The sequence below is a fragment of the Chiloscyllium plagiosum genome, chromosome 2, assembly GCF_004010195.1.
Source record: "Chiloscyllium plagiosum isolate BGI_BamShark_2017 chromosome 2, ASM401019v2, whole genome shotgun sequence".
NCBI classification, from domain to species: Eukaryota; Metazoa; Chordata; class Chondrichthyes; order Orectolobiformes; family Hemiscylliidae; genus Chiloscyllium; species Chiloscyllium plagiosum.
This window is the reverse complement of record NC_057711.1, coordinates 9,607,625-9,622,864: the sequence shown is the minus strand read 5'-3', so window position 1 is coordinate 9,622,864 and position 15,240 is coordinate 9,607,625. Positions and strand designations below refer to the sequence as shown.

The window sequence follows — 15,240 nt, the reverse complement described above, 5'->3', positions numbered from 1 at the left end:
TACAGAAACTTCTGAGTTTAATTTACAAAACATGTTCATTACTGAGATGATTCATCACGGTCTGATAAACTCCATTCAAATCAAAGCAGTTATGTAAAGTACCACCTTCATTAATAGCATGTAGTTCAGTATGAGTAACATCATATAACAAGCTTTTTGATTGTGTTCCAATCCTAGTGTCTCCAAAGATATGCACAAAAGAGGCGAATCATCACAGAAATTAAGTTTGGGTGAGTGCATCCATTAAACCTGGTGACTTACAATTAGCAGGTGTTTAGACTGGATATATCTCCCAGCTACAGAAATACAGCAGTTTCAGGCTTTGGGCAGAACAGGATTCATAGCTCATTGTGGTTTAGCCCTCCCTTTGAGAGTCTAGCCAGAAGATCTTGCATGTGTTTCTTGACCTGAAACAAGATGAAGAAAGTATATTATCCTGTACAATGTATTCTGTGCATCCAGACTAACAACCGTGTATTTTCATGTGCACTGTTCACACTAGAGGTGTTTTTATTTGCTGAGGTTCAGCTCCATGAGCAGCAACAAAGTAGCTATTCCTCAGGTGAGTGCTATGGCACGGAATGCGCAAACGTTTCAACCATGAGGGGATTCTGTCACTACCCAGAAATGATCAGTGCCTATTTGTAACCACAAGATGTCAGTGTCATGGGAAAGATTAACTTGGAGTACAAAACAAAGGTGGAAGTTTAATCACTGAGCTTCACAATAAAGTTACTGGGACAGCAGCATTTAGCTCACTAACACACTAATCTGATAATCCTCACTCCAAAGGGTGGTGGTAATCTGGAATGCCATGCCTGGGAGGGTAGTTGAGGCAGGAAACATCATAGCCTACTTGGACGAGCACTTGAAATGACATAACATTCAAGGCTATGGGTCTAAAGCAGGAAAGTGGATGAGTGTGAGGAGTAGGCAGTTTTAGCAGTATAGACTTGGTGGGCCAAAGAGCCTCTTCTGTACTGTATGATTCTATGATCTCTACTTTCCTGCCTTATCCAGATAACCCTGGATTCTCCTCCCGATTAAAAGTCAATCCCAACCTTGAGTATACTTAATGTCACTGCCTCTACAGCCTCTGTGGTAAAGAATTCTACAGAGATTCGCTACCCTCAGAAGAAATTCCTGATCTGTCTTAAATAACCAGAGATTATGCTCTCTGTCCTAGATTTTCCTACGAGGGAGGACAGCCACCCCACAACCACTCCAAGCCCCCCTTAAGAATCCTGTAAGGTCTCCTCTCCTTCTTCTAAACTCCAACAAGTAGAGGCCTAATCTACAGGGCTTTTGCCCGAAACGTCGATTTTCTCGCTCCTCGGATGCTGCCTGACCTGCTGTGCTTTTCCAGCACCACACTAATCTTGGGGCCTAATTTACTCAACCTCTCCTCATTACAGGATCAACTTAGTGATTCTTCTATGTAACATGTTCAATGCCAGTATACTTTCTCATAGATATGGAGACGAAACTTGCTCACAGTTTTCACAGGTGTGGTCCAAACAGTGCCTTGAATATCTTTAGCAAGACCTCCCTATCTTTATACTCAATTTGAAATAAAGACCTAATAAATGACAGCAGGTTGGATAAGATAGAAGCTTTGAGTCCAAGAAGTGTTTGTGTTATGAAGGACATTAAGCCAGGTCCAGGCCTGCCCCCTCAACTGGATACAAAAAAGCCCATGGCTGTTATTTTGAAGAGCAATGAGAAATTCCCTCCCCCCCCGGGACCTGGACTAATAGTTCATTCTTTAATTAAATGTTATTAAAGTCAAATGATCTAGTCACCACTGCAATTGCTATTTTTAGGATCTTATTGTGCACAAATTGGGTTCTTTGGCACAGTTAACAACAGACATTATAACATGCTTTTCCAAAAGAGCTGGAATACTTATTTTAAAAAGAGGCATAATGAGGGCACTCATTTACCTTGTACCCTAGTTCCTTTGTCTTTTCCGTTAGCATTGCATACTTCTCCTTGTTCCTGGACAAATGTTCCTTGTCCCCAATAGTCTCCACATGTTTCAGCTTCTGATGGGATAAATCCAGCTGCTCTTGATAATGCTGGTGCTTCTCAATCTTTGTCTCAAAATGCTTCAGTTCCTCCTGCCATTAGCCAAAATATAAGGGGGTTACACGTATTGTTGACAAATGGGGTTTAATGTGGAATGCGTGAAAAGGTAAAAATAAAAGGGGTATCTTAATGAGGAAGAGACTTTGGGGTGCTCTGGTGCAGAGGGATCTAGGTATACTGATCCAGATCCATTGCAGAAAACTAGCAGAAAGTGAGGACTGCAGATGCTGGAGATCAGAGTCGAAAAGTGTGGCGCTGGAAAAGCACAGGAAGTCAGGCAGCATCTGAGAAGCAGGAGATCAATGTTTCTGGTATAAGCCCTTCATCAGGAATGTGGAGGGGGAAGGAGGTTGAGTGATATATGGGGGGTGAGGGTGGGGGTGGGGGAAGGCAGCCAGGAAGGCGATGGGTAGATGCAGGTGGAATTGTGGTAAAAACAATGACTGCAGATGTTGGAAACCAGATTCTAGATTAGAGTGGTGCTGGAAAAGCACAGCAGGTCAGGCAGCATCCGAAGAGCAGGACAATCGACATTTCTGGCAAAAGCCCTTCATCAGGAATAGAGGCAGAGTGCCTGCAGGGTGGAGAGATAAATGAGATAAATGAGAGGAGGGTGGGGGTGGAGCGAATAGGTGGGAAGGAAGATGGACAGTTGGACAGGTCAAGTGGGTGGTGCTGAGTTTGAGGGCTCCCACTCCGCCAAGGGCATGCAAATCTTGGGTCTCCTCCACCACCAAATACAAGCCACCCAGCGACTGGAGGAAGAACATCACATCTACCACCTTGGGGCCCTCCAACCACACAGCATCAACATCGATTTCACCAGTTTCCTCATCTCCCTTCCTCCACCTCATTCCAGATCCAAACCTCCAACTCAGCACTGCCCTCTTAAACTGTCCTACCTATCCAGCTTCCTTACCAGCTACCCACTCCCCTCCAACCTAGCACCTCACACCCCCACATGCATCTACTCATCGCCTTCCCAAATACCATCCCCCACCCTCGTATTTATCTTTCAGCCCCTTTCCCTCTTCCAACATTCCTGATGAAGGGCATATGCCTGAAATTTCAACTCCCCTGCTCCTCGGATGCTGCCTGACTTGCTGTGCTTTCTCAGTGCCACACTTTTCAACAGAGAACTAGCATGCAGGCACAGTAGATTACAGAGAAAGTGAAAGGAATTTTGGCTTTTATAGCTAAAGGAATACAATATAAAGGTAAAGATGTTTTGTTGCAACTATACAAGGTATTGGCGAGACTGCACCTGGAGTATTATGCACAGTTTTGGTCCCCTTATTTGAGGCAAGATGTAGTGGCGCTGGAGGCAGTTCAGAGGAGGTTCACTAAATTGATCCCAGAGATGAGGGGCTTGTTATATGAAGACAGATTGAACAGTTGAGGCCTATATTCTCTGGAATTTAGAAGAATGAGGGGAGATCAAATTCAAGTATTCAGGATGATAAAAGGTGTGGAATGGGCGGCACGGTGGCTAGCACTGCTGCCTCACAGCGCTAGAGACCCAGGTTCAATTCCCGACTCAGGCGACTGTGTGGAGTTTGCACATTCTCCCAGTGTCTGCGTGGGTTTCCTCCGGGTGCTCCGGTTTCCTCCCACAGTCCAAAGAGTGCAGGCCAGGTGAATTGGCCATGCTAAATTGCCCGTAGTGTGGGGTAAATGTAGGGGAAGGGTGGGTTGCGCTTCGGCGGGTCGGTGTGGACTTGTTGGGCCAAAGGGCCTGTTTCCACACTGTAGGTAATCTAATCAAAAAGTAGACATGAAGCGGATACTTTCCCTTGTGGGGCTTTCTAGGATGAAAGGTCAGTCTTAGGACAATTTAATACAGTGTTGCGGAGAAACTACTTCTCCCAAAGGGTTGTGAATCTGTGGAATTTGCAACCTCAAAGTGCAGTGGATGCTGGGTCAGTAAGTTATTTTGCGGAGGAGTTATATAGAGTTTTAATTGGTAATGGTTGAAGGGATATGGACAGAAAGTAGGAAAATGGGGTGAGGAGCATATCAGCCATGATCAAATGGCAGAGCAGGCTCAATGGGCTGAATGGCCTAATTCTGCTCCTATATCATATGAACTTATGAGATCAGAGGAAGGTAACAGGCGATGCCACTCAGTGACTATGAACCAAAAGCTCTGCTGAAAGTAGACGGTGTGCATGATTATGATGTCCTGGAAGAAATTGCTTTGCTCAAAGGGACACTGGAATATAAATCCTTTGAAAGGCATTGGGTGCTTTTATTTAAAAACATAAATACAGTTGTCTGATATGAAGGGGTTCATCTACACAAAATACAGATGAGACAGAAATCTGTCCAATTGGCTTGGTTCCTGCTTATAAAAAGATCTGACCACCACCGACGTAGTAAAACACAATCAGGAATATGCCATCCACTCCATTGAACCTCCTCTGCCATTCAATATAATGACGACTGATAAACACTTTTTACCTGTTCACCTCATGTCCCTAATCCTAGGTAATCAGAAATCTATCAATCTCTCCTTAAGCATAGCTAAAGACTGAGCTTCCACAGCCCTCTGTGGTAGAGAATTTCAAAGTTTCACAATATTCTAAGTTAAAAAAAATTCTCATCTTGAACCTAAGTAGCATCCCCCTTACATCACAAAACAAAGAACAGTAGATGCTGGAGATCTAAAATAACCAAAAAACAAAACAGAAATTGTCTTAGAAACTCTAGTTCTGGCAGTAGCTGTGACAAGAGAAACAGAATTAATGCTTCAAGTCCAGTGATCCTTGTTCAGAACTGATAGCAGCTTGGAAAAGGTGTTATATACGCTGATGACATGAGTTGGGGGAGGACTGAGTGAATAGATAGTGTGTTAAGTTGTTAGGAAACTGGAATGAAGAATGTCTTATTTGATTCAAAACAGTCCAGGAGGACAAATGGACTCCAAGCTCTTTGTAATGCAGGGCTGACACATCTCAAGATTTACACTATGTGTTGTTATAAAAATGACTTTAATGGAATAAAACATTCTCAGACACTTCACGTAGGGAGCTATTAGTAAAATGTTTTGCCACTGAGTCACATAATGAACTATTAAGACAGATAACCAAAAACTTGGACAGAGATTTATTTTAAAGGAGGATATTAGAGAGTGAAAGGGGGAAATGGAGAGGTTTATAGGAGAAACTTCAGAACATATGGTCTAGGCAACTTAAGGCATAATAAAAATGACTGATTCCAAGGAGGTCAAAATTGGAAGAGCAGAGTACTAGGAAGGTTGTAGATTTGCAGGAAATTAGGGATGGTGGACAACGAGACCATAAAGCAGTTTGAAAATCAGGACTATTATTTTAAAACTGCGCTAATGATTACCAGCGAGCACAGATGGGTGAATCAAACTGAGAATGTGTTCTAAATCCTACCACCTGCAAACAAAGTAATATGAGAGGGCCACTTTCAGAGAGTCTTCCCTCCAGTTTGTTTCCGAGATGGTGGGAGGGAGAAGTGTAAGCATGAAAGTAGTCAATCATTGACTGCCCAACCCTGCAGTTTACCTTAATGGAATCCAGCTCATCATCTGTGAAGTTTGATCGCTTCGCCATATCCCACAATTCAAGCACTCGCGGCTCAGAAAAATCTAATGGACAAGAGAGGGAAAAAAGGACAATTTCACTAAAACAAGCAGAAACCCAATGTAGAAAACACTTTGACAAAACATTTCTGAAGAGTGACAGTCACTGGCTGGGTCTTCTGGGCCAGTATTTTAGAAACATGGAATGGTCTTCCATTGGACAATGTTGTCAGGGAAGGGAGCCAATAGTATAGTTTTTAAGGAGTTAAATATCTGGATTTTTCATTTAAACCTTTCTGTCTAACTACTCTAGCTGAATCAGAGACATTTTGGGGAGGGTCCTGCAGAGCAGGAAAATAACCGGCTTCTTTCAAACTTTGTGGGTAATGCTGTGGTTTTGTTCGCCGAGCTGGAAGTTTTTGTTGCAAACGTTTCGTCCCCTGTCTAGGTGACATCCTCAGTGCTTGGGAGCCTCCTGTGAAGCGCTTCTGAGGTGTTTCACCGGCATTTATAGTGGCCTGTCCCTGCCGCTTCCGGTTGTCAGTTTCAGCTGTCCGCTGTAGTGGCCGGTATATTGGGTCCAGGTCTGTGTGTTTGTTGATGGAGTTTGTGGATGAGTGCCATGCTTCTAGGAATTCCCTGGCTGTTCTTTGTTTCGCTTGCCCTATAATGGTAGTGTTGTCCCAGTCAAATTCATGTTGCTTGTCGTCTGCGTGTGTGGCTACTAGGAATAGCTGGTCGTGTCGTTCGTGGCTAGTTGATGTTCGTGGATGCGGATCATTAGCTGTCTTCCTGTTTGTCCTATATAGTGTTTTGTGCAGTCCTTGCATGGGATTTTGGACAGCTGAAACTGACAACCGGAAGAGGCAGGGACAGGCCACTATAAATGCCGGAGGAAACACCACTGTGTTGTGGCCCTTTTGGATAGTGTCTTGATGCAACTTCGTTTGTGTGTGTTGGGGTGGTTGCTTTCATAGTTTAGGACTTGGTCTGTGTGTGTGGCTTTCCTGTGTACCTTAGTGGTGAATTCTCCGTTTGGTGTTCTCTGTACCCTCACGTCTCGGAATGGGAGTTGGCTATCCTTTTCTTCCTCTCTCGTGAATCGGATTCCTGTGAGTGTGGAGTTGATGATCCGGTGTGTATTCTCTATTTCCGTGTTTTTAATGATTACAAAGGTGTCATCAATGTATCTGACCCAGAGTTTGGGTTGAATTTGTGGTAAGACTGTTTGTTCTAACCTTTGCATTACTGCTTCTGCCATGAGTTCCGAGATCGGTGAGCCCATGGGTGTTCCGTTGGTTTGTTCGTATATCTGGTTGTTGAATGTGAAGTGTGTTGTGAGGCACAAGTCCAGTAGTTTGTGGGTAATTTCTACAAATAATGTGAAGGTGCCAGTATTGGACTGGGGTGGACAAAGTTAAAAATCGCACAGCATCAGGTTATAGTGCAGCAGGTTTATTTGAAAGTACAAGTTTTTAGAGCGCTGCTCCTTCGTCAGGTAGCTAGTGGGGCAGAATCATAGGGCACAGAACTTATAGTAAAAAATCAGTATCATACAATGACGTGATGTATTGAACAAACTAGAGTGATTACAGACTTAACAGTAATCTTGGTTTGTTCAATACATCGCATCAGTTGTATGACGCTTTGATCTTTTATTATAAATTCTGTGCCCTATGATCCTCTACCACTAGCTACCTGATGAAGGAGCAGCGCTCCAGAAACTTGTACTTTTAAATAAACTTGTTAAACTATAACCTGGTGTTGTGTCATTCTTACAAAGTCAGTTTGTTGGGACTTCAGACAGGCTCCAATATGTATTTCTGGCTGTATGTCTGGAAATATTATTATCTGGAGTAGCTGTAGAGCATGTTCCTGGGGGATTGAATTCTTCTGATTAGCAAACCTAAAACACTGGAGCACAGTATCAGGGCAAGGACAGAGATGCAAAATTACTTCACTCAAAAGATTGTGGATGTCCATTGTAGAATATATTCAAGGCTGGGACAGATAGGTTTTCAGTCTCTTGGGAAATCAAGGGATATGGGTAACTGAAGCCCACGATCAGCTGTAATTGTACAAAGTTGCTCAGCAGACTCAACAGGCAATGAAGTCTATTCCTGTTCCTATTTCTTATGTTCTTGCATGTCTACCTACTGAATATAAGAAATGGGAGCAGGAATGGGCTATGACAGCTCAAACCTATTCACTTAACAAGAAGATGTTTCCACTTTCTTGTTTGATGCAAAACTCCCTTGATTCCCTGATGGATTCAATGGATGCAGAAGCTCTATAAAGGCAAGCAACTTTTCTTTTACTTAGAGCTTTAGATTTTTTTCCACATGGGTCAACCTAAAAGGAATGAAGTTAAAAATCACAACACCAGGTAATAATCCAACAGGTTTATTTGGAAGCATTAGCTTTCGGAGAGCTGCCCTTTCCTCAGGTGATTGTAGAGTACAAGACTGTATGACACAGAATTTATAGCAAAAGTTTACTGTGTGATGTAACTGAAATTATATATTGAAAAACACCCGATTGCTTGTTAAGTCTCTCATCTTTTAGAATGGACCATGTTGGTATCAATTCTTTCATATGTAAATCACAGAACTTTTTTTAAGTTACATTCTCAAATGCACTTTAACAATTGGTGTCATGTCGGCCAGATAAGCTATTGAAGGTGAGGCTGTCTGTACCACAATGGTCAGACTGATTCCAATTTAAAAAATTGACTTTCAAAATCTTACATGGATTCATGCAGTTTTTGAGCAAAGTGAAATGTAATTCTGCCCACAAACTTATATGCTTGTGTGTGCATGGGTGGGGGGGTATGCGTGTCAGTGAGAGGGTGTGTGTAAAGGGGTTTTAAGTCTGAGAGAGGATGTGTGTGGGAGTGTATGAGAGAGGGTCTGAGCGTGTGTGGATCAGAGAGAGAGAGAGAGAGAGAGAGAGAGAGAGGTGCGCGCGTGTGTTTGTCTGTGTGTGTGTGTGTATAGTGCAATGGGGTCACCTGTAGTGTGACATGAACCCAAGGTCCCGGTTGAGGCCATCCCTGTGGGTTCCAACCTTGGCTATCAGCCTCTGCTCGACCACTTTTCATTGCTGCCTGTCCCGAAGTCCACCTTGGAGGACGGTCACCTGAAGGTCTGAGGTCGAATGTCCCGGACCGCTTCTCCTGCTCCTTTGATGCTGCCTGACCTGCTACGCTTTTCCAGCAACACATTTTTAAACAACGAAAAGTGGCTGAGTACATTGAGGAACATAGGATATAGAAAAGTACAGCACAGAACAGGCCCTTTGGCCCACAATGTTGTGCCGAGGGTTAATCCTAATGTAAAATAAAATAACTTAACCTACACACCCCTCAACCCACTGCATGTCCAGCAGTCGCTTAAATGTCCCTAATGGCTCTGCTTCCACTGCCACCGCTGGCAATGCATTCCATGCATTCAGAACTCTCTGCGTCAGAACCTTCCTCTATACCTTTTTCCTAATGTCTTAAAACTGTGACCCCTCGTACCAGTCAATCCTGCCTTGGGGAAAGTCTCTAGCTATTGAATCTACCCATTTCTCTCATTATCTTGTATACCTCGATCAGGTCTCCTCTCTTCCTCCTTCTCTCCAGAGAGAAAAGTCCGAGCTTACTCAACCTCTCCTCCTAAGGCAAGCCCTCCAGTCCAGGCAGCATTAGGTAAACCTTCTTTGCACCCTTTCCAAAGCCTCTGTATCTTTCCTATTGTAGGGCGACTAGAACTGGACACAATATTCCAAGTGTAGTCTCACCAGGGACTTGTAGAGCTGTAGCAAAACCTCACAGCTCTGAAACTCCATCCCCCTGTTAATGAAAGCCAAAACACCATATGCTTTCTTAACAATCCTTTCCACCCGAGTGGCAACTTTGAGGGATCTACGTACTTGAACACCCAGATCCCTCTGTTCCTCCACACTGCCAAGAATCCTGTCTTTAATCCTATATCAAACATTCAAGTTCGACCTTCCAAAATGCATCACTTCGCATTTATCCAGGTTAAACTCCATCTGCCATTTCTCAGCCCAGCTCTGTATCCTATCTATGTCACCCTGCAGCCTGCAATAGCCCTCAATACTATCAATGGCACCTTCAACCTTTGTAATCTGCAATTTGACTAACCCACCCCTCAACCTCCTCATCAAAGTCATTTATAAAAACTATAAAGAGCAGGGGCCCAAGAACAGAGCCCTGCGGGACCCCACTCAACACTGACCTCCAGGCAGAATACTTTCCATCTACAACCACTCTCTGCCTTCGGTCAGCCAACCAATTCTGAATCCAGGGAGCTAAATCTCCTTGTATCCCATATTTCCTGAGTTTATGAATGAGCCTATCGTGGAGAACCCTATCAAATGCCTTGCTGAAGTCCATATGCAACACATTCACTGCTAGTCTTGTCACCTCCTCAAAGAACTCAGTAAGAGTTGTGAGGCATGACCTGCCCCTCTCAAAGCCATGCTGACTGCCTTTAATCAAGCTATGCTTTGCCATATAGTCATTAATCCTATCCCTCAGAATTCTTTCCAAAACGTAAGACTGACTGGTCTGTAATTGCCAGGGATTTCCCTATTATCCTTCTTGAAAAGAGGAACAACATTTGCCTCCTTCCAATCCTCTGGTACAACTCCCATGGAGAGTAAGGAAGCAAAGATCTTTGCCAGCGGCTTAGCAACGTCCCTAGGATAAATCTGGTCTGGCCCTGGGGACTTATCAATCTTAATGTTTACCAAAACTTCCAGCACATCAACTTCATCGATCTTGACCTGGTCAAGCCTGTATCCCAGCTCCTCTAAGTTCTCATTCACAACAAGGTCCCTTTCTTTCGTGAAAACCCAAACAAAAACTCATTTAAGGTTTCCCCTATCTGCTCAGACTCGACACACAAGTTCCTATGATATCCTTTGGGTTCTCCGTAATCCTTCTTGCCAAGCATTTTTCATGCCCCCGCCTGGCTTTTCTCAGTCCATTTCTGAGCTCCTTTCTAGCAAGCCTGTAATCCTCTAAAACCATGCTAGATCCTTGCTTCCTCCAGCTTACATAAGCTGTCTTTTTCCTTTTGACAAGAAGCTCCTCTATTCTCGTCATCCAAGGTTCCTTAATCTTTTCCCTTCTTATCTGTCTCAGAGGAACAAATTTGTGCATCACTCGCAACAACTGCTCCTTAAACAGTCTCCATATGTCTGCTGTGCCCTTTCTGTGGAACAATTGCTCCCAGTGTATTTCCCAACTCCTGTCTGATAGCGTCATAATTTCCTTTTTCCCAATTAAATATCTTCCCTCGGTAACTGCTCCCTCCTCTCTCCAAGGCTATGGTAAACGTGGGGCAGTTGTGATCACTGTCACCAAAGTTCTCTCCCACCGTGAGATCTGACACCTGTCCTGGCTCATTGCTGAGCATCAAATCCAAAATGGCCTCTCCCCTCGTCGGTCTGTCTACATACTGAATAAGGAAACCCTCCTGAACACACCTGACAAAAACAGCTCCAACCAAACCATCTGCGCTTAAGGAGGTTCCAGTCGATAGTAGAGGCTGATAGCCAAATTTGGTACCCATGGGGATGGCCTCAACTGGGACCATGGGTTCATGTCACACTACAGGTGACCCCACTGCACTATACACACACACAGACACACACCCTCTCACAGACTTAAACCTTTTTACATTCTCACTCAAACACATACACACACCCACTCTCAGACACTCATAACCTGCCCCCCATCCACACACACACACACACACACACACACACACACACAAAAGCTTGAGGGGTGAATTTGTACTTGCAGAATTACATTTTACTTTGCTCAAAAACTGCATGAATCCATGTAAGATTTTGAAAATCTGTTTTTTTACATTAGAATCAGCCCAACCATTATGGCACAGACAGTGTCACAGGGATACCTTATCAGAACTGTCAGATAAGGTATTGTCACCTTCAATACCTTATCTGGGCCGACATGACACCAATTGTTAAAGTGCACTTGAGAATGTAACCTAAAAAAATGTTTTGCGATTTACATATGAAAGAACTGATACCAACATGGTCATTCTAAAAGATGAGAGACTTAACAAACAATCAGGTCTTTTTCAACATATAATTTCAGTTCCATTATACTGTAACCCTTTTGCTATAAATTCTGTGTCTTACAATCTTATTCTCCACAACCACCTGATGATGGAGCAGCTCTCCGAAAGTAGTGCTTCCAAATAAACCTGTTGGATTATAACCTGGTGTTGTGTGATTTTTAACTTCGTACACCCCAGTCCAACACTGGAGTCTCCAAATCATAAAAGAAATGAGTACCCCTAAACTCCCATAAAAAATGCTATCAAGCAAAGAAGAGGAGCCTTACCACTGTCTTCATCATAACCGTGGTGAATGAGTTTGCGCAAACGCTCGAAGCTTGCTTGAACATTACGGTGCTTATCCTTCAGCTCAGCATGCTTGGTGTGTAGCAAATCCTCTTTCACATGGGCTTCCGAAGGGCTGATTACATTCTGATAAATGTCTGCCAAAAACAAAGAATTTGTTTTTAAACAAAACACATCTGTCAGCATATGAGAGATTAATAGTTAGGCACAGAACCCCATGCAGCCTTTATAAATATGGATGCACCAAGTCTATATCAGAACTGAATGCATAATTTCCATCTTCTAACCTTTCTCAGCCCTGACTAATGTTTTGGTTTGAGTCTTTACTCAAATCCCTCTGAAAAATGGTGCTACTTGATTTCAACACATTTTCTGGTTATAGATTCAACCATATTCCTCAAACCTTTGAGGAATGTTTAGTTTCTGATATTTGCTAGAGAGCTTATGTCTGTTGTTGGAGACTCGCTAACAAAGAAACCCTGAATCTGCAGCATAATTTAAGATTTTTGCCATACCTCTTGAACATTTGTTCCTTCAATCTTAGGATTTCAAATCTCACATTGTAGCCAAGTATAAAAATATTAAAAAATAGTGGGCAGGAATAGGCCAACTGATATCAAGTCAGTCGCATACACAAGCTGGCTGGAAAACTGTAACTAGGTATGCCTCTTTCAGAAACAAAATTGATATAATGCACTGGTCCACCAGCTCTCCAAGTGAGCATCTCACATAATGCTATTTGTTTGCCTTCCCCCTTGTAATCTTGCACACTATTCCTTTTCAGATAATATTAACAAAATAATTCCCTCTTGAATGATTCCACCTCACCTTCAGGCAATGCTGTCCAGATGCTAACCCTCATGATGAAACTCATTTTCAGCAACATTACGTCTGATTCTTTTACTCATTACTTTAAATCTTGGCCTTCTCATTCTCAACCTTACGAGTGAACATTTCCTCAGTTATGTCTCAATTTTTTCCTCGACCTTCTCTTCCCCAAGAAACAGTCTCAATTTCTGCGATCTATCTTCATAACTAAAATCCCTTGCTCATGGAATCATCCTCGCAAATCTCCTCTGCACTCTCCTGAAAACTTTCACATCCCTGCCAAGTGCAAAGCCGAGAACGAGATGAAATATTCTAGTGGAGGTCAAACTACTGTCTTATACGGGTTCAACAAAACTTTCTTGCTCTTGTCCTCCACGCCCCTACTAAAAGCCTTAGTTGCTGTATCTGTTATTAACTGATATCTTGACCTGCTAGCTTTATTTAACCATGTATATACACACTCAAGACCCCCTCACCTCTAGAATTCTACACTTTCTATAGTTTCTCCACGTTCATCATACTAAAATGGAACACTTCTGCATTGAATTTTCTGTCATCCATCTTGTCTCTTCCTTTGTGGAGTTCTGCACCATGTTCCTCACAGTTTACAATGTTTCCAAATTTTGCATCACCCGCAAATTTGGAAAAGTGTGCCTTTCACACTAAGGTCTAGATAATTAATTGTGATCTGGAAAAGCAAAGGTCACAACACTGAATCCTAGGACACCCCACTACAATCATTCCCCAACCTACTAAAGTCTATTAACTCATTTGCTGTCACAGCCAATCTTTCACTCTGTCCCTTTTATTTCATGAGCTCTGACTTTGCTCATGTTTGTTGTGCAACATTATTAAACTCCTTATAGAAAACCATGCACAACATATCAAAATCACTGCCTCTTATCTTTCTAACAACTCCAGCAAGTTAGCTTATTATGATTTTCCTGTAAGAAGCTGACACTTCTTCATTTACCTTTATTGGTCCATGTGACATTCCATTTTGTCCCTAAATTCCTCCCCTGCAGCACAGAGTCAGTTATACAGCATGGAAATTGACCCTTCAATCCAACTTCTCTTCGACTGCCAAATATCTTAAACTGAGCTAGTCCCATTTTCCCATTTGGCCCATATTCCTCTAAACCCTTCCTATTTTTGTATCCACCCAGATCCCTTTTAAATACTGTAATTGTACCTCCACCACCTCCTCTGACAACTTGTTCCAGACTAGCATCACCCTCTGCATGAAAAAGTTGTCCCTCAGGTCCCTTTTAAATTTTTCCCTTCTCATCTTAAACCTCTGCCCTCTAATTTTGGACTCCCCTACCCTGGGAAAAAGAGCTTGTTATCCGCCCTACTCATGTCCCTCATGATTTTATAAACTTCTGTTAGGTCACCCTTGAGCCTCTGGTGCTCTGGAGAAAAAAGCCCCAGCCTATTCAGCCTCTCCTTTTAGCTCAAACCCTCCAATCCTGGCAATATCTTTGTAAGTCTTTTCTCTCAAATTTAACATCTTTCCTATAGCTGGGAGATCAGAATTGAACTCAATATTCTGAAAGTGGCCTCACCAATGTCATGTACTGCCACAAAATGATGTCCCAACTTCTATACTCAATGCACTGACCGATGAAGGCAAGCGTCTCAAACACGTTCCTTCACCACATTATCTATCTGCGACTCCACTTTCAAGAAATTATGCACCTGTACCCCAGGTCTCTTTGTTCAGTAACACTCCCCAGGGCCCTAACATTAACTGCATAAATCCTGCCCTGTTTTGCCTTACCAAAAACGCAACATCTTAGATTTATCTAAATTAAACTCCATGTGGCACTCATTGGTCCATCTAATCCATGTCCGTGAGATAACGGTCTTCATTGTCCACTACACCACCAAGCCCTTAACAGACTGGGACTGCCATAGTGTTAAGCCTTGGATGGAGGGGAATTCAAGTATGTACAGGAAAATTCTCTTATCCAATATGTGGATGTACCTACTGGAGAAGGAACAAAACTTAACCTTCTCTTGGGAAATAAGGCAGGACAAATGACTGAGGTACCAATGGGGGAGTATTTTAGGACAAGTGATCATAATTCTAATTGTTTTAGAATTGATCTGAAACTTAGAGGTGGGAAGGGGAGGAAGCAGGCAGTGCAGGGATCCCCTGTAGTCATTCCCCTAACCAATAGGTATACCGCTTTGGATACTGGTGGGGGGGACAGCCTAGCAGGGGTAAGCTGCAGTGACCGAGTCTGTGGCGTGAGGTCTGGCTCTGAGACTCAGAAGGGAAAGGGGGAGAGGAGGAGAGCGCTAGTCATAGGAGACTCTCTAGTTACAGGGACGGACAGGCGATTCTGTGGGCATGGGCGAGACTCT

General features: G+C 43.1%; 1 protein-coding gene across 1 annotated transcript in view; it reads right to left on the bottom strand.

Annotated features, from left to right (window-relative positions):
- lrpap1 (low density lipoprotein receptor-related protein associated protein 1) overlaps positions 1-15,240 on the bottom strand; it is a 46,087-nt gene continuing 30,847 nt past the window's right edge. Inside the window, exons 5-8 of the mRNA XM_043703671.1 lie at positions 12,024-12,179; positions 5,622-5,704; positions 1,944-2,120; positions 1-407 (exon numbers count right to left, since the gene is read on the bottom strand). Coding sequence (XP_043559606.1) covers positions 339-407; positions 1,944-2,120; positions 5,622-5,704; positions 12,024-12,179 — 485 coding nt within the window. The 3' untranslated portion in view covers positions 1-338. The remainder of the gene's footprint in view (positions 408-1,943; positions 2,121-5,621; positions 5,705-12,023; positions 12,180-15,240) is intronic.